The sequence below is a fragment of the Postia placenta genome (assembly GCF_002117355.1).
Source record: "Postia placenta MAD-698-R-SB12 unplaced genomic scaffold POSPLAscaffold_10, whole genome shotgun sequence".
In the NCBI taxonomy this organism is placed as follows: Eukaryota; Fungi; Basidiomycota; class Agaricomycetes; order Polyporales; family Adustoporiaceae; genus Rhodonia; species Rhodonia placenta.
In genome coordinates this window covers 1,371,045-1,387,378 of record NW_020169841.1, presented here as the reverse complement: position 1 = coordinate 1,387,378, position 16,334 = coordinate 1,371,045, and the positions used below count along the sequence as shown (strand labels likewise).

The 16,334-nt window shown below is 55.2% G+C and overlaps 5 protein-coding genes across 5 annotated transcripts; 3 read left to right on the top strand and 2 right to left on the bottom strand.

Annotated features, from left to right (window-relative positions):
• The first annotated feature begins 260 nt into the window (after positions 1 to 260).
• POSPLADRAFT_1040651 (hypothetical protein) lies at positions 261 to 1,356 on the top strand. Its single transcript, XM_024477775.1, has 5 exons — positions 261 to 326; positions 378 to 475; positions 530 to 785; positions 843 to 1,001; positions 1,062 to 1,356. The coding sequence occupies exons 1-5, from the start codon at positions 298 to 300 to the stop codon at positions 1,282 to 1,284; spliced, it is 765 nt and encodes a 254-aa protein (XP_024337391.1). The 5' UTR covers positions 261 to 297; the 3' UTR covers positions 1,285 to 1,356.
• Positions 1,357 to 2,703: 1,347 nt separating this feature from the next.
• POSPLADRAFT_1075172 (hypothetical protein) lies at positions 2,704 to 4,097 on the top strand (the record flags this gene model as incomplete). Its single annotated transcript, XM_024482789.1, has 5 exons — positions 2,704 to 2,791; positions 2,856 to 2,977; positions 3,035 to 3,645; positions 3,707 to 3,812; positions 3,875 to 4,097. 5 exons carry the CDS (start codon positions 2,704 to 2,706, stop codon positions 3,914 to 3,916), a joined length of 969 nt encoding a protein of 322 aa, XP_024337390.1. The 3' UTR covers positions 3,917 to 4,097.
• A 1,520-nt stretch (positions 4,098 to 5,617) lies between these two features.
• POSPLADRAFT_1147983 (hypothetical protein) lies at positions 5,618 to 11,654 on the bottom strand (the record flags this gene model as incomplete). The annotated part of the gene is made up of 18 exons (XM_024486122.1): positions 5,618 to 5,709; positions 5,861 to 5,930; positions 6,116 to 6,165; positions 6,390 to 6,504; positions 6,559 to 6,590; positions 6,645 to 6,765; positions 6,993 to 7,064; positions 7,118 to 7,221; positions 7,288 to 7,351; positions 7,436 to 7,598; positions 7,658 to 7,686; positions 8,901 to 8,982; positions 9,112 to 9,141; positions 9,397 to 9,467; positions 10,607 to 10,679; positions 10,735 to 10,924; positions 11,335 to 11,381; positions 11,533 to 11,654. 18 exons carry the CDS (start codon positions 11,652 to 11,654, stop codon positions 5,618 to 5,620), a joined length of 1,527 nt encoding a protein of 508 aa, XP_024337389.1.
• A 472-nt stretch (positions 11,655 to 12,126) lies between these two features.
• Positions 12,127 to 14,003, top strand: POSPLADRAFT_1058762 (hypothetical protein; the record flags this gene model as incomplete). The annotated part of the gene is made up of 2 exons (XM_024481079.1): positions 12,127 to 13,641; positions 13,806 to 14,003. The coding sequence occupies 2 exons, from the start codon at positions 12,127 to 12,129 to the stop codon at positions 14,001 to 14,003; spliced, it is 1,713 nt and encodes a 570-aa protein (XP_024337388.1).
• A 1,450-nt stretch (positions 14,004 to 15,453) lies between these two features.
• Positions 15,454 to 16,143, bottom strand: POSPLADRAFT_1040648 (hypothetical protein). Its single transcript, XM_024477774.1, has one exon. The coding sequence runs from the start codon at positions 15,785 to 15,787 to the stop codon at positions 15,608 to 15,610; it is 180 nt and encodes a 59-aa protein (XP_024337387.1). The 5' UTR covers positions 15,788 to 16,143; the 3' UTR covers positions 15,454 to 15,607.
• Positions 16,144 to 16,334: the final 191 nt, after the last annotated feature.

Below are 16,334 nucleotides of genomic sequence, written 5' to 3'. Positions count from 1 at the left end.
CTGAGCGACGCTGATCAAAGCTATGTTTCCAACGCAAGATCAGAAGAGGAACGCGTGTCGCAGTTGAAATTAGCGGCCATTGGCAGCTCACGGAAGTGAGCAGTGGACTCAGTGGTGCAGAGCCTGGTCGCGGCGAATTCCAGACCCACGCGACTCCCACGTTGTCCCCGCAATCTGAAATGCCAGATTCATGATCATGTGATTCCGATCCAGCTACACGCGGCGACGCGCGTACCGTCCTATACTCAGTCTACGCGTCTCAGATCCTCAGACCAGACCAACTTACCAGTGCATATCATGGCCAGTGCTGAAGGAGGTGCATACAGGTGTGCGGTATGCTGTATGAATCATGTTAGCGCAAGCTGACGTCTCGACAGTTACTCTCTGACCGTCTTCTCTCCGAGCGGGAAGCTCGTTCAGATCGAGCACGCGTTAGCGGCAGTGTCTCAGGGTACGACAAGCTTGGGGATCAAAGGTGAGTACGCGGCGCATTTGACTGGCGGCCCCTCCACCTGAACACTGTGTCCAGCAACAAATGGCATTGTCATTGCAACGGAGAAGAAGTCGTCCTCCATTCTGATCGACGACTCAATGATCGAGAAAGTCGCCGTCATCTGTCCAAATATCGGGATTGTCTACTCTGGAATGGGTCCCGACTTCCGCATCCTGGTGGCGAAGGCACGGAAGAGCGCACAGGCGTACTGGAAGATCTACAATGAGTACCCGCCAACAAAGGTGCTCACTCAGGAAATTGCCACAATTATGCAACAAGCAACTCATTCCGGGTATGGTTCTAGAGCTGTCGTGCGACTATGAGGCGCTGAGCGTGTGCTTGTGTACAGTGGTGTCAGGCCATATGGTGTTTCACTCCTTGTCGCCGGATGGGACATCAATCGGGGACCAAGTCTCTATCAGGTGGACCCGTCAGGCTCGTATTGGGCGTGGAAAGCCAGCGCAATTGGCAAGAATATGGTGAACGCCAAAACCTTCCTTGAGAAGCGGTGCGTTGCACTCTGTATTTAGATCCGTTTCCCTTGAGTTAATCATGTCTATCATGGCAGCTACAACGACGACATCAGCCTTGAAGACGCCATTCACACAGCACTCCTGACATTGAAGGAAGGTTTCGAGGGCCAAATGACAGAAAAGACCATTGAGATTGGAGTTATTACGGTCCCCAGTGAAGCTGATCTAGAAGCCGGGAAGATTGAAGGAACGGGTCGCGCCAAAGCAGCGTTCAGGAAACTAACAGAGGAAGAAGTAAGAGACTATCTTGCCATGTAGGGGGATTGAACGGACAGTGCATTCATTTCCTGTTGTATTTTGTTCCACGTAATTCTCACAGCATCGGATTTTTGGCAAATTGTGGCTCGCTGTGCGGTCGGTGCTCGATGTCCCTTATTCTACTTTCGCCCAGATAAGTGAAGCTTATCGTTGAATTGAGCTCTCCAGTGGTGTGTCCAAATGAATGGCTATCGCAATGTGGCTATAGTTGCCACACCGCCTGTGATCGGTGCAACGCCGCCGTTCAACTACCGGTCGTGCGGTGGACTCTGGCTATGTTGCCTCACAAGGCTGCGCATTCGTTTCCACAACTGCGAAGGGGGGTAAGCTGGCTCCGGTTGTCGCCTTTGGGTCGAGCGACCGCTCATCACTGCTCGTCGATGCCAATCCACGGTCAGTCTGAAACGGGTCTGCATCCCCATAGTGACTTCAGTGTATCTACAAGCTCACTGCTGCCGGCGGCATCATCCGACGAGAGAACCTCTTCCGTCCATCTACGTACATTGCTGCATACTGACATCCGTACCCGTCCGCGTCCGTGACCGTCGCGAATGGCAATTGAATCTGTTTTGCGACAAACTTCCTTCGTCAGCCGTCGTGCCGAGGCATCAACTTGACCGAAGCTTTCCGCACCGATACCGTAATCGCCGATCCGATCCCCTCAGTCAGCTAATAGATACCTAGTTTCCAGCCGGTCGATGACCGGCTTACCTTGTTGTGTGCATTGGGCCACATATGTACATCGACGCCGTGGGCTTGCGCGAGTGCGCAGCCTAGTGCGCAGGCCGAGTTGACTCAGTTGGGCGATGTTGCCATGCGGCCGAGCGGCCTCACCTCCGTCCTTCCTCGGAGGCTGCCAGCCACCAGGCTCGTCGTGAAAATCCGCTGTTTCCGCAGCTATTTCATTGACCGGCATAATGGCACGACGATCGGTGACACGCGCACTTCGATTGAGGGCGCCCAGCGTGCGCGACACGTCTGCGCCGCGGTGCTCCCGAACAAAGCGTACGCGAACATTGCGGGCTGCCATCGCTGGGTACGAACGGCGACGTGGATCTGGGTGTTTCAGGTGCATGTTCCGCCTCTCCGGCTATGACGCGATGGCGCGCGTCCCTCGTCGCACCGCATTGTGTGCAGTGCCTTCTCCAAACATTACGGCGCTATGATCAACACAACAAATCGCTGATGGCCAGCCTGCGTCAACTCGTGGAAATGCATAGACCACGAGGGAGGTGTTTGCAAGATCCCATCCCGATGCATACCAGTGTCTCGTTTCTTTTTTCGTCCGGCTCAATTGGCGGAGCCTTGGCGCTCGGCGGCTTGCTGTTCTCTATGTTATAAGCCCTCTTGATGACTCGCTGCAAATCCCACTCTCCTCCCCGCATTGGCCCCACTTAGCACTAGACCTTCATACTCACAATGGCCGAATCAGACCTCAGCGGAACCCGATCCAGTAGCATTGGCCCGTCTAGGTCCCGCGCCAGTGGCTCTCGCAAGCCAAGCCCTCGTGAGCACTGACACAATAGTTCACACGTCCATAGCGCTTATTATCTTCCATTCGTATGTCTTAGCCACTGGTCGCGAGCGTGGTGGTGGTGGTGGTGGTGGTTCCGACCCAAACCTCCTCGCGCCTGTGGTGAGGAGCAAGCGCACCCCTATTGCTTGCACTGAATGCCGTCGCAGACAAGTGAAGGTATTTGTCAGGTATATATGATCCGCGCGCAGTACTCGCTGACACACCGCTCCCTAGTGTTCTGGCGGCACTCCGCAGTGTGAGCGCTGCGAAAAGAAGGGTGTCAGATGCGAGTACATTCCAATACACCAGCAGAGGATGGCAGCCAACACGGCCATGCAACATAACCAAAGCGCTATTCATCTCTATGGCTATCCGTCCGCACAAGTATCCCGCTCCGTACCATCTTCACCAGATCATTGGCGGCATCAGCAGGACCAGCAAGCGTATCCAGGCTATGTGCCAGGAGCTGTCCCTTCTGGACAAGAATGGCAACAGCAATATACAGGGACGCCACAAGTCCCGTCACAGAGGTACACTCAACAGACTGTGCAGTCGGCACCGGCTCAGTTGGGCTTCGCCTATCCGCAAGGCTACCAGACAAACCAGTCATATCACATCGCATCCGTCAACACTGCCCAACAATATACGCGAGGGTCTGCGGCCGGAGCGGCCGAGGGCTATACTCAGGGGCAGTCTGTCCCATCTCAGTATGGCTACGCGGGCACATACGATGCCTCCGCGCAGACGGGCAGCAGCGCCGCCTCGTCGAATATCGCGTACAATATCCCGCCAACAGCCAATGAGCAGCTGTTGAGCTCGCAGATGACACTGCCCGCGGGCCAGCTGTAAGTAATATCCCCGTTTAGGTATCAGATGTAACGCCGTGCTAACGGCGGATCAATGTAGTGGTTCGTACCAAGAGCAGTACTACCAGGGGCAACATACTGGCTATGATCCCTCTTCCACCACACCTGGTCAAGAGACCCCTTACGGCACTTGGGCTGATCCCAACGTACGTGACTCATGCCTCCTGCGTCGCAATGCAGTCTCTGATTTGAATTGCCTTACTCTTAGAACCCCGACTATGCAGGATACGAGGGACATCCGTACCCTTGAAATTTGCTTTCCTGATCGCTTTGTGAACGATCGCTGTCTCCACTCTCATTCGATTGTATTTTAAGCTTGCATCTACACATTCACCATTTTGTAGCTCAGAGTATGCCTTTCTGTATTGTAGCATAGTAGAGTGTGTCGTCGTCGTCTCCTGGTGTCCGGATACTATCCTTGTATAATTTAATCGTCCTCTCTAGACAATTGCAACGCGCTCAGCGCCTCGGAGTGACGCCGGAAGTAGGGTCTCGCCCTTCCGAGCTCTACGAAAATCGACGTGGAATCAAATTTCTAGAACCATTTGTTGATGCTAGACTGATCTCTAGGTTCGAGGGTCTATCAGATTTGTTCTGGAGACCAGCTGCACCGACAGGGGCATTTAGAGCGCATGCCGAACGGTTTCACTTCACACACGGCATGATTAGGTCGTTACCTGAGCACTGAGGTGCGAAGCCAAGAAGTAGCGGTTGCCGAGAGACCATGCTACCGATACTATTGTAGAATCCCCATACTATATTCAGTCGCATCCGTGCAAACCATACCTCCGTTGGGTAGATCAATGTCCGCGGACTTGATCGAGGACCGGAGGCGAAACGCAAACAATTCTATTTTCAGGCAGACTCTACCACGTGCTCACTGGAATCAAATAAGATTCAGGGATCATGTGTTTCTTCAAACACTGGGGCTCGCTCCGAACAATTCACAAGGCAGGTTGAATGCTGGAAAGTGAAAGTGACATGTTGTCCTCTTTCCTGGCATCTTCAGCGATGAGTCTGCTGGTGGGAGACCGCCCAATGTCAAAAACCACACGCAAATCACAAGTCGCGGGAAAATACGGGGGAACCGGGTCTGTTAACCTGGACAATCCACGCTCTATCGCCACGCAACTTATTCATGATGATAGGTTGGTGAAAAATTAGAACGGTCGACACAATAAATCAATGTGCGCAGATCATACGGTCGCTCGCCCCCTACTGACGTACTCACGGACATCATACAGGGTCAAATCACAGGGTCCTCCGCAGCTCCATCCTGATGCTACAAGCTTTCCGAACAGCACGCAGCATTGTTAATAGACCACGAAGGCACACACTCCATCATGAACAGTGCCGAAATGCCGACTGACTGATCGATCTCATGTTAGATGGTGGTAGTCAGTATACTCGATGTGTCCGGTGGCATCAATTGCCCGATACCAACAATGCCACACGAGTTCGTCCCAGGGAATATATTGGCTTTGATGAATACTGCATCCACCTGCCTTTACATAAGGAGGAGACATCCTGCCTCGTTTCCAATGTGATGATGGCCGGATATAGCACCAAACTCGCGTGGGGTGTTTGGAAACGAGGCACGAGTAGCCTACCGCACGGGCGCGTCGGTGGGCGTGATGATTGCCGCAGGCCCACCTTGCGCGGCTTTTCCTATATGGTGTGTTGTTCTTGAACACAACCATGAAGCAGCTTGGCGGTGATCTGTGTGATGCGTGGGGTAAAGACGCGCGCCAGGTTTGTCGCCCTAGCCTCTTGTAGAGCGCCAATCTGGACTGTACTCTGTGCTCAGAGGTTAAACACGAGACTCGACAGGTGGACATATCTGTTATTCCAAGCAACCATACTTTTACAATGATAGATTGGTCTTACATTCAGTTCATCATAACATACTGCATCTTTGGTTTCGGCATTCTCTCCACATGGCATGCGAAGCCTACAGCGGCCAACCAAGCTTCTCGCCAAAATTCCAATGCACTGCCTTCACTGATGTGTACTCTTCGAGCGCATAACTTCCCAGCTCTCTCCCTGGAAAGTGGGATTAGTAATATTACAAGCGTGCCTGACGATCTTAGCCGCCAGACGGCGGTGTAAACAACGCCAAACAACATCTCGATCAATTCGAATCTTGTCAACGTTGCCCGCCGCCGGGCAGACAAACTGACACAGAGGTGCTTACCAATGCCGCTTTGCTTCTTGCCGCCGAACGGCACGTTGTTGTAGAGAAGGTTGTATTGGTTGACCCATACCTGCAACATTTGATATCAGCGACTGCAGGAGTACACGGAAACGAGGCTGTGGGGTTGCGCCCGGCGTGCATTGCAGTTGTAGTACAAAGATTATTTACGTGTCGCCGGCATCCAACTTGGCCAGCGGCACTGCCATGCGACCGACGGCGTGTGATATCGAAGACCAAAAGGATCAAAGCACTCACCGTTCCAGCTTCCAGCTCGTTCGAAACGCGCATGCATTGATTCGCGTCGTCTGGCATCGGAATTAGTCAGCCTCATTGTCACGAGCAACAGGTTATTAAGGATTTGTCAAGCATCCGAGAGGAGTGGATATGCGATCGCCTCTCAGGTAGGCTGTGGTGGCCTTCGACGAAAGCGATCTCCGGCGGTATCCAGGATCATTACGGAAGACCGAATCCCGTCCGTCGATACGAAACTCGGGGACACGTAAAGCACAAATAGGAGCTCGAGACATACTAGAGTGCAAGCCCGCTCCCAAGCCATAGGTTGTGTCATTCGCGAGCTGGACGGCCTCTTCTTCAGTCTTGAACTTGGTGACTGCCAAAACTGGTCCGAATATCTCGTCTTCGAACTGTGTACAACATGAACTATTGTCAAGTTGCTGCCTCATTACATCGGCACTTACGATCCTCATGCCTGGCTTTACATCCGTGAAGACTAACTCGAGGTTATGCACATTATCATATAACATCCAGGTGAAACGTGACATACTTGTCGGATCGACGAAATATCCTTTGCTCGGGCGCTTCTCGCCACCCAGAGCAAGCTTCGCTCCGTCTTCCTTCCCATAGCCAATATAACGGAAGATTTTGTCGTATTGAATTTTGGAGACCTGAAAACACGATATCAGCTCCGTTCTCGGGTTTCATAGCCAATTGTGCGGTATCCATTTGCCCTAAGGGCTGACGCCAGAAGCGGCGTCTATAGCAGATGACCCAGGAACACCCATTTTGGGGTTAAGGTTTCAGGACCCGTCGTACGTACAAAAGGCGAACGCAAACAGGCGGAGTCAGGGTGAAACTGCGCACAGACAAATGCAGATATCAAAGTGTTACGTACCACAGGACCTCCTCCACTTTTTTCGTCGAAGCCGTCGCCAACTACAAGTTCTTGTGCCTTGGCGACTAGTATCTATCGAAGCAATCAGGTATGGCAGGAAAAATCTGAATAGATGAGCGACATACCGACATGAACTTGTCGTAGATAGACTCCTGAACAAACAGCCGAGATCCGGCCGTACAGTCTTGCCCCGTGTTGTACAGAATGCCGAGGCAAGCCCAGTTTGCAGCTATCACCATCGTCGCGCCAGAGACGTAAGATCACACACGCAGACTACCCAACTAACTGTACTCACCTTGGTCAAGGTCCGCAGATTCAAAGATTATGTGAGGAGATTTCCCGCCTAGCTCAAGGCTAACCTATAATGGGCCGCGCGAGTGTGTCATGGGACATATACGTCGAAGCAACAAGCGGTTAGCCTGAGCCAGGAGACGGGGATGCACACTCGCCTTCTTCAAATTACTCTTTGCCGCCGCTTCCATGACTCTGCGACCAGTGACCGTGCTCCCCGTGAAGGCAACTTTATCAACATCTTTGTGCGAAGCAAGCGCAGAACCTCCAACAGAGCCGAGGGATGGGACGGTGTTGACAACGCCCGGAGGGAACCTGTGAAGAATTCAAATTAGAGGTCAATTGTACGTATAACGCAGCGTTCATGTGTTCACCCAGCTTCGGCAACAAGCTCGGACAGTTTCTGTGAAGTGTACAGCAGTAAGCATCGGAATCATTGCGACGAGTCCGCGACAGGCTGGGAACTATGCTGGCGAAAGCAGGGGCGTTTCGTGGACAGAACTCATTGGAGGGTGTCTCCTGAACAAACACCGTGCAAGGCTGAATGGGAAGGTGCCCTGGATAAGAATACTAGAAATGGCGAACACAAGTCTTCTCCAGGAAAGAATCTCCCGAGTAAGACTAGAAAAGCCACCTGAGCCAATGCCGTCTTCCAAGACCCGACCCGTACCGGTTTAGGAGAATCGGCCTACCGGCGCGGTGATAACGTCTTTGAAAGGCCTACAGCGTCCGCGAAGGAGAACGCATGAAACGCGACCCCGACCAGTGCTGTGTTACCGTCGTGCACTGTGCGCGGACAGAGAGCGTCCGGTGCGGCGGTGGCGTGAGTGCCGGAGGCTGAAAGCCCAACGCGGTAACTCCGGAAAATCCATGCCTAATTCGGGAAATGCTGTCGGGCATGATTGAAAAGGCTATCACAATCACAATCCCATGGGCGACGTCCTGACGACATGCACCGAGGATCATAAACATAAGGAGAGAGCCGGAATATACGCCCTCGGGTTTGTGTTTCAGACGAATGAAAACATGAGACAATGAGCGAGAGCGCTGGCTAGCACCCTCTGGGTGCCTGAGCCTCCCAACACGCAAACCGAGGATCGCCGATGGGCGTCCGACGACGCGTGGGGCAGCTTGCGGCTTAAATAACTCCATGTGCTGGAGGGCTGAGCATGCATGCATGAAGATGAACAGGTGAAAGTCAGGGTAGTCGATTGAAAATGTCAGCGATATGGGGCACGACATCATGGCGCAGTGAGTGGAAAAACAACGAAGAGTGTCAGACCCTCAAAAGCATCGAACCTAGCAAGCGGGCCTCCGCTGAGACTCCGCCAAGAGTGCAGAGACAGTAACATAATCGCTGACACGAGGACACCCATGAAGCGCGGGGACCGTCAGGGTCCTATCCCCACGAGACCGGTCGCCAATTCCAGCAGGCTAGAGTTATCTGTACGCAAGGGGGATATGGACCCTATGATGCGCCCGCCGGACCCACCCCTGCCGCAGACCAAAAACATACGGAGAGAAGAAAAGATGCTCGGTTTCTTGCTACTGATTGCACAAGAAGCATAGCGAAAACTTGCTGACTGCGAAAAGACGACTTCGATAAAATAAACTCACCAAAGCGGTCAACGGCGTTATCTCAGACGGCTTCATCACGACTGTGCACCCAACAGCGAGCGCGGGCGCGACTTTCCAGGACCTGGCGTTCGCTCGTCAGAACCGTGCTATGGAGACACACCTACCATCACATCCGAGCACATGCGGAGATATGCGGAGGTAGAGAGATGGAGTAGGAGAGCCTGGGATGTGTGGGAGGTAAGGTACATACCACATGTTTATCGGGTAGTTCCATGGGATACTACACGGCAAGGCAGGATATCAGAGTTTGCATCTAGAAGCGCGGGAATGGAAGACCATGGGTGGAAAACTAAAACGGTGTCCAACGAGAACATACGAACGCAAAAAAGAGGGGGACCGTCTGTCATGAGTACGTCTGGATTGCGTGCATGACGCGTCTCCTTCACGAACGATCAGCAGATACAGAAAGGATATACCAAGTTTCGGCAGGTTTGCATACAACTACTTCTAAACAAGAGGTGGAAATTGGACGCACATTTGGCCGCACACCCCAATCGGGTCGTGCCTTGTGAACGCAATCTTCGTCTTGTTGTCGACTTCGAGGCTCTACGACATCGCGACGCATCAAGATGCAGATATGAATGTAGATGTAGATGCCGAGGGAGGAGGGGCAACAGATGAGCGGACGGACAGGACGAGCGTCAGCATATGGCCATCATAAAGGTAGAATTGACATGAGACTCGAAGATTAATGAAATCCGGCGGTACGGAGAGTTCAGTCATTCGACATGCCAGTACACGGTCAACGAGCGGCAGCAGACACACACGGCGTCAAACCATCAATGGAGGAGGAAACACTTTGAGCGACAGCTTCAGCCATGCGGTCTAGAACAAGGCTGAATGGCGAGTAGACAGGCTCGCGCAAACCATCTCCCCACTGTCGACAGATCCGCCTTTACGCCGGATAGTTTCATTGACGTGCATGCAGAAGCGCGACACGCAGCACCGGCATCAAGGAGAACCAGGGTAACTGATTTCTGAGCTAGCAATATGTTGCCACCGCGTCATGACACATTCCCAGCGCGCACAGCACGCCGAACTGTCATCGCGCTCTCGCCCTGGATGCCCGGCTACATGGCCGTTTCCATCCTCGGGGCGCAGTGCGTGATGAAGGACTTCGCAGTTAGAAAGCGACATGTGTGGGCAGTTGTAGGTCCGCGATGATGGACATGTGAACAGGCGTGCACGTTCAGAACAGCGAGATGACAGTAAGCGCGCACAACGCCCCTGTTGATCAAGAACAAGATGCACCTAGTACGAGATGATCACAGCACAGGATGCATGCTAGAAGTTGATGTCTCGGCGAGTTAGGAGTTGCAGGGAATATCAGAGCAGGGCCATGCAAGGAAGATGCACGACGATGAACAGCGTGAGCACGCCGTAGCGCTAATAGCATCTGTGCCAGGTCACAGCACAACGAAGCAGGAAGACGACAACGCGGCAAGCGGCAAATTCCGAGGCTAATGAGAAGGCACAACCAGTGACCGACAAATGCACGCAACGATATGGAAAGGGATTTCGACACACATCGAGATCTCAGATACGCAGATGCACGTCCGTCCGCAAAATGGGCTTCTCGCACACGGAAGGCGGTCGTTGACTTCTTTAATACAGATGGGGTGCGAATGAAGGCGCAAACAAACAGGCAAGCTCGGTATTCGGAGCCACAGTGGAATACTGCTTACCTGGCCAGCAATCTTGTCCGCCCACCCCGCATAGTAGCGCAAGCACGAGACACTATCGCCAATATCGAAGTCCCTAGAGATACCATTGTCAGCGTACGCCATTCATGCGTCCCGGTAACGGTACTGACCGGGCAATCTTCACAGGCTTTCCGTTGTTGAGCGCTTCAAGCTCTCCGAGCTCCTGCGCGTCGCGCTCGATGAGGTCCGCGAGCTTATTGATGAGGCGGGAGCGCTCGATGCCGGTGACGTTCTTGCCCCAGGTCGTCTTGAACGCTGTGCGCGCCGCGGCCACCGCGCGGTCGATGTCTTTCTCAGAGCCTACGGAAGTTTGTGTCAACACCGAAGGACGTCATCAGAGGCAGCAAGAAGTGGCTGGAACGCGACAGTCCGCTCTGACATTTGGGGAATGGACAGGACGCGATCGGGAATGTGAAGGGGCGCAGTTTAGCACCGGCGGTAAGTGATGCGGTACGCGGGGCCTGAGCAGTCTACATCTCGCCTCAGCCCCTGGAACAAAGAAGCTAAGTTCAAAGGGCCTAATTTTTGCTCTGGAATTTATTCAAGCTTGGCCTGAGTTGCCCAGGCTAAGATTCAGCTCAATAAGCCGTTCAATAGAAGTGGCGCTTTATTATAGCATAACATATGCCAAAGCAGGCGATCGGGGATAAGCCCGAGGCTGCCGCGCGGGACCCAGGCGGGGATGGACGCAGTGCGTCATGGACACGCACCTGCAGCGACAGAGCAAATGACTTCTTCAGTGGCGGGATTGATGCACCTGTGTCAGCACACATCGCGTCAGATCGCCGTTCGACAAACGTTTGCGGAGAGCCGGATCGGTGGGACGCCGAGAGAGCTGGAGCAACCCTGCCCGTGCACGTCGAGCAGCACGACAGTGGGAAAGACACACGGAGGATCAGCGCACGCACTCGATGACATCTGTCGAGTCGACCGAGGGGACGAATTCGTTGTTGATGAAGAGGCCCGTGGGCTGTTTGATCTTTCGCCCCGTCTGTGCGATGATGATCTCTACCGGCTGTGCGTAGGCCATGCTTGCGAGCTGTCTGCGTCCTGCTGTTAGCTGCGGTGAACGTCGTGGTCGCGCTCGAAGGAGGACCGATAAGCAGAGCGACGGACGCAGACGGCTGAACAGAATGGACATGACCGCGCCGAAGCGCCCGCGTTGAGCTAAGATAGCGGGGACATAGATTAGATCGCCAGATGCCGCAGCGACCGCTGATTGGGCGAATGCAGAAGTATGGGTGTCTGGGACGGGGCCTGGTGTGGGAGGAGGGGATGGGAGTGGCCAGACCTCCGACACTCCCATCGCCCGGCCCTTGGCGCGGTAAAGCACGGGGCGGCGTGAAGAGCAGCAGCCCTGGGCAGCGAACTCTGAACACGATCTTCCCCATCCTCTCCGAGAGGACCAATTCGCTACTCCCCTTGATCCCTCCCTTCCGCCACAGTCTCAAAAGGCCTCTTCCCCTCCCAACGCCTTCCTTCCTCTCCTCCCTCACCATGCTATGCCGCCCTCAATGCTAGCTCCCTCGCACAACCACCAGAGTCCCCAGTCTCGCTCGTCGCAACGAAAGTCCCCGCCCCCACCGTCCCTCAACCTCGACGACCTCAAGCCACCTATTCTCCCTGCGCCTGCACCTAGCGCCAGCAGTAGCACCACTCCCAACGGCACGGCCTTTGTCTTCTCTTCCTCCCGCCATCATCATGGTCTCGACTCGCATCCTTTGTCCCCCGTCGCGGGCCCCAGCCAGCCTTCGTCCAACACCAGGACACGCGCCCTCCTCACGCCCTCCCAGCTCGCGCGGCACTCAGAAGGTGCGATCGATGCACGCTGTATCCTCGGCCCCAACATGCGCGCCGCGGGCTTTGTGCACCTCGCCCAGGCGGTCGCGCAGTCACCCCACCATCACCCGCCAGGCGTGCACTCCCCGCCCTCGACGCCGGGCAGCAGCGCGAGCCACCACTCGACTCCAGCCGATCCCCCGCCCTTCCCGCCCATCATGTTCGTAAGCTCATCGTCGGTAACTACGATGCCAATGTGGGAGTACCAGCGCAGCATGTCGTGGCAGATGAACAGCGTGGAACGTCACACACTGACGGGCCGGGAGGTCAGTAGCGCAGAGAGCCATGGAAAGGATGTTGACATTGGTACGAGGCCCACACTGCAGCCTAGCTATTCAGGCACTACTGTCTTCAGTCCTGCCTCCCTCTCGGCATCGCCGTCGTTCTACTCCGCATCCACACTTGTTTCTCCATCCCCGACCTCGCCGAATGTCGCCACTGCATCTCGGTTAAGGCCCGAAGCATCGTTCTCTTCGTCGAGAGCTCTGGCTCCTCCACCTCTGGTATTGAACGAGCTCCGCCCAAAGTCGACCAAGGGCAAGGAAGTAGATCTCAAGGAGTACCCTTTCCCGCGGACGATCACGACGACTGTCGTGCCCCCGTCTCCCGTCTCTACGACACCTACGACCGCCACCCCACCAACCTTTGCTTCTCTCTCCTCTCCTCACCACCCGTCTCATCGTGCGCGACGCAAGTCAAAAGCAAAACCTGCTCGAGACCAGGTAGACCGGGCTAGTTCTTCAGATGGTATCTCTCTGGCTCCCACACATAGACACACACTGAGTCTGACAGAGCTATGTGATCTATCCTGGACAGCGCCCTCAGATACTATCGTGCCGACCACCGCAAGTTCTGTATCTACCCGCTCCGTCTCGCGCGCAAGCTCGCAGGTCACACACTCGACGTCCAGCTCGTCCTCAAGCCGAGACCGCGCGAGGGTGCGCACCAACTCCGAGACTCTAGGCGCGGTAACGGAGGCCGAGAGGGACGCCACCCAGCCTTCCCCGAAGCCACGTCCGCCGCAGTCGCAACGACGTGAACGGGCACAAGGAGCGCAGGAACGGAGCACATCGCAACTGGAGAAGGAGGCGCTCACTGCGCTTGCGTACGCGCACCGCGAGCGCGATCGTGAGCACGCGCGGCACGTGGCGGCGGACAGAGAGTCGTACAAGAAACAGGTGAGTCCGAGTCGCGTTCCGAATCTCGGGTCCGTGCGCGCCCTCAATGAGCCCTGGGGCCCCGCCGATCCCGATCGGGGCCCCCGTGCGTGACGTCACGCGGGGTGCCCGCCGGCGGAGGCAAATTATCCTGGTCCATCTCTTCCGTTGTGACGGGTGCAAAGCCGAATGCTGACGTGCTATTTGTCCGTGTCGTGCTTGTGGCGCGCAACTTGCAGAGGCGACATTCGTACGCGTATGCGCATATCCCGAAGTACAACGCAAAGGGCATCATGGACGACGTGCCCACCGATGCGGAGACGCTGCTCGAGCCACTCGCGCTTCAAGTCGTTGGTGGCGAGCTCGCAGTATGGTCGGAGTAGCCGCCGGTCACCTCACAAGGCCCAGCCACAGTGCTCTGTCTGCTCATCTGAACACACACCCACATGTCGCATTGCTTCCTTCCACATCCTATCCATGCACACAAGTTCCGGCCACGGATTTCCAGCGATTCACGCTGTGCATTACGTTTATATCTTGCGCGGGACGCCTCTTCGTCCCCATCGCCATCTCCGCACGCATCCCCATCAAGTCCCGTATGCTCGCAACTGCATCGTCCGCGCCATCCCACCGGCTCTCCGTACGACATCTCCGCCCCCCGTCGCATACGCACAGGTTATCGGAGCCCCGTTGGCCCGCATCATCTCACGATCCCATGCATTCCGGACTTGACCCCGCAAATATTTCTTCTGCACTCTGGGCTATTCGGTGTTCATTACTGCATGGTTGTCTTATTTCACCCGGGTTTTACTGTCGTCCTCCGCACATGTTTCGTTTCCTCCGCATGATGATCTTTCACACACACACACACGCACACACATCCGTCTCTCATTCCCTGTTCCTTGGTCTCGGGTCTAGGTGTCATTTCACCGGTATAGAATCGTGGGCTGGAATCCTCGCATCATTCTCGCTGTATTGTACATATATGCGCACCGTTTTCTTCTTGCTGTTCTAGGGCTTAGCTTCACTTAATGACCGTCTCCTCTCATGCCCGGCCCCTTGCGCGCTGTCGTTACACGCGCCTGTCCGCCATGTACCGGACTCGTACCTGTCCTGTACCCATTGCGTCGCACCATACCGTGCAAAATATGATCGGTACGCCTTCAATGGCGTTCGTGCTGGTCATTCGCAAATCAACAGAGGGCTGGTGTCCGAATTTGACTACAACATGACAGTTCGTCCCATTCGCATTTGCTGGGCGAGCTTTGAGCAACTCCGGGTCGACGACCGCAGCATACACTAAGCTTGTACGTTTGAGGGTGACAGTATTGACAGCCTATTCAAAGCATTGCTCTGACCACTTGGGTGGCATCCAATCGGACTGAGGCTCAGGGTGCAGCAACGTGGCCTTCGACAGCAACAGCGTCTCCAGAAGCCCACAGGAAAGAAGCGACACAGCATGGCGGCAGCATTTGGAACGCATGCGCTGGAACGCCTCAGGAAGCCGCCAATTCATTCCTCCCCAGTACGACGACCATCTGGTCCGCATTCGAGCCTCGCGTCCTTCCCGCGCGGCGGGGACCGCGAGTCGAGAGCAGGATCTGCGCTCATGCCAACCGGGAGGCCCGCCTTCGCACCAGAAGGCCCTCAAAGCTGTGGGCCGTGGGGATAACGAGTGAACACTGGCGATGGGTTCCGCGGAGGGACGCCGCGACGGGGACGGTTCGAGGTGGGATGGGAAGATGAGAAGACGCGAACGCGCGATGACAATACCATCGAAGCTCAGGGTCCCCCCCTGGCCTGGACTGCGATAACGGCACCCCGTGCGGCCGCGCGCGATGGGTGCGAGCTTTAGGAAACCCTGGTCGATGGCAGGGGAGTATGTGGGTCTTGTGACCAGCGATCGATGGACGCGATGGGCAAGGTGAATGTCCCACCACGAAGACCGCCGATGGAGCGCGCAGGGAATGTCCCCATGCGCAGCACGCTACGATGGCTGGCTGGCTGGCTGGAGCCCGCTCAGACCGGAGGCAACGCGTTGGACGGGGCGCAGAGGCACAGAACCGCGGCACGAATAAATATGTATAATCTGGATGCGCGAGAGATCGCGATGCGGGAATGACGAGAAGACTCGGAGGGTATGGCTGAGAATGGCTTGCTGCAGCATCGGGCAGCCCGATTGTCCAACTGGCTACTGCATGAGAATGGGGGGACGGCGATTGGCGGCCAAGGCCAGTGATGGGAACGGTGCGGAGCGCAGAGGGTATTACCTGTGACCGTCAGGTCTTGAGATGGCATAGGCCAAGGGTTTCGGAGCATGGCCACGGTCTGCGGTCTTCCGAATGCACAAGTTGAAGATCCGTGGCGCAGAGGAAAGGGATCCTGTGAGTCTTCAAAGTCGCACTGTCGAAGATGAAGTGGAGATTACCTGTTTGATGTGTGAAATCGGCCTTTCTATGGGGTTCGAAACGATGGACGGAGAAGGCGCGTAATGAAAACGTGGTGTACGCGCTCGGGATCACCTGCAATGAGCCAGAACAACGTACTCAGCCTCTACGGCAACGGCCTCTAGAGGTTTCGACAGAGCCGCCTGGGAAACTGTCGTATCGGAAGCTGAAAGTACTGTGTGAGCCGGAATGTAAGTGGTCTCCATATCGCAGGTCCTAGTCACCTCATCAGAGGCGAGTTGTTGCATATCGACAAATACTGAACGA

Bases quoted from the DNA above. Each gene is read 5' to 3' on its own strand.
- POSPLADRAFT_1040651 (XM_024477775.1), top strand. From the start codon at position 298: ATGGCCAGTGCTGAAGGAGGTGCATACAG. The intron at 476-529 runs GTGAGTACGCGG...CACTGTGTCCAG, and splicing joins GACAAGCTTGGGGATCAAAG to CAACAAATGGCATTGTCATT. The intron at 1,002-1,061 runs GTGCGTTGCACT...CTATCATGGCAG, and splicing joins AAAACCTTCCTTGAGAAGCG to CTACAACGACGACATCAGCC.
- POSPLADRAFT_1040648 (XM_024477774.1), bottom strand. From the start codon at position 15,787: ATGCTGCAGCAAGCCATTCTCAGCCATACCCTCCGAGTCTTCTCGTCA.